Source organism: Gregarina niphandrodes (genome assembly GCF_000223845.1).
Source record: "Gregarina niphandrodes unplaced genomic scaffold scaffold00083, whole genome shotgun sequence".
Lineage (NCBI taxonomy): Eukaryota > Apicomplexa > Conoidasida > Eugregarinorida > Gregarinidae > Gregarina > Gregarina niphandrodes.
This window is the reverse complement of record NW_011645848.1, coordinates 1-1,455: the sequence shown is the minus strand read 5'-3', so window position 1 is coordinate 1,455 and position 1,455 is coordinate 1. Positions and strand designations below refer to the sequence as shown.

The 1,455-nt window shown below is 57.9% G+C and overlaps 1 protein-coding gene across 1 annotated transcript; it reads left to right on the top strand.

The window, feature by feature from the left end:
- Window positions 1-289: 289 nt before the first annotated feature.
- On the top strand, window positions 290-709 carry GNI_191060 (hypothetical protein; the record flags this gene model as incomplete). Its single annotated transcript, XM_011135365.1, has 1 exon — window positions 290-709. One exon carries the CDS (start codon window positions 290-292, stop codon window positions 707-709), a length of 420 nt encoding a protein of 139 aa, XP_011133667.1.
- Window positions 710-1,455: the final 746 nt, after the last annotated feature.

Here is a 1,455-nt window from a genome sequence, read left to right as displayed (position 1 = left end):
GACCGGCTCTTGGCCCGTGGAGGCAGCAGCCTGGCGGACGGTGAAAGGCTTCGCGGAGGCCTTGTTCGCGGCTGAGGAGTGGAGCATGTACAGGGACGACCCAGAGGCGTCGAGACGTGAGTTGATTGACTCACTGGCTGCACAAATGTTCGGCGCGTCCAGCTTGCCGGTCGCAGACATTTCGGCCGCGGACTTAATGGATGCGAGGACGGAGCTGGTCTTCTTGAGAAACTTAGCGATGGACGAAAGTGCCGAGCTTGCGAGTCAGGTACCTGTGGGGTGGAGAGAAATGTTCGCAACTGACAGTGTTGAGAATGGACTGGACCGGAACCCATCTACCCTTGTCAGTCTGGGTGATAACGCCCTGCTTGATGGCGACCTGCTTGATGACGAGCTGAGGTTGGTCGCTCTGGATGTGCGGCCATATAGGGAGGCGCTTCGTCAGTCGTTTGGTGAGGAGCTGGCTGGTGACGAGATGTCTGATGCCGAGATCCGCGAGATGGTGTTCTGCGCTTGGGACACCCTCAGGGCCTCCTTTGAGGGTGGCCTCGGTATTGACGCCGCTGTGCGACGGTTGTCCATGTGGGCCAGGGTCGAAGAAGCCATAAATGCATCTGACCCTTTGAAGACGACGTTATGCGCTTTCGGCATCCACGCTTTTATCTGCGCCTGGTGGGCTGTCAGCCGCCTTGTCCATAACCCCTTTTAAAAACTGTTATGCTCTTGAACGGAACGAGCCTGGAGTCGATCTACCCAACCGACTCCTCGCCCGCCAAGTCTTGCATCCTCGCCCGCCAAGTCTTGCATCCTCGCCCGCCAAGTCTTGCATCCTCGCCCGCCAAGTCTTGCATCCTCGCCCGCCAAGTCTTGCCGTCATGTCGAGTACGTTGGGAGTCGATATCGTGCGTTGAGCGTTATTTACGCGCGACGGTCCAATGAACTGGGACAGTCTCAAAGGTAACCCGGACAACGCAAGCGATCAGGTAGACGCCGGACGAGTGAAATCCTACCTGACAGGGCCGGTGTGTTGGGCCGTCAAAGTGTGCGATTCGTCGGTCGCCTTTGGCGGTTACTTTTGACGGCATAAAAGTAGCCTCTTCTAGTACACAGCCACGATGCCAAGACGTGAACCCGCAACGATGCCAAGACGTGAACCCGCAACGTACACTCTCCAGATCATTGTGGGACTCACTGCAAAATGCCTTGTACAATTTCGCTGCCGTTGCACGTATCTGGCGTAAGGCTAGTCTCCGGGAGCGGGCCCGAAAACACAACAGCGACCAGAACAAAGGTCCACAGGAACAGCGGTCGAGTTTTTTCCCCGTCAAGTAGCGTGCGTGGGGACGGGGTTGATTGCAGCTCTAGCGAGCCCCGACGGGACCCGTCCCGTCGATGTCAGCCTAAATGCGCTGGAGGGGGTTAGGCGCTGGAGGGTAGGCGCTGGAGGGGGTTAGG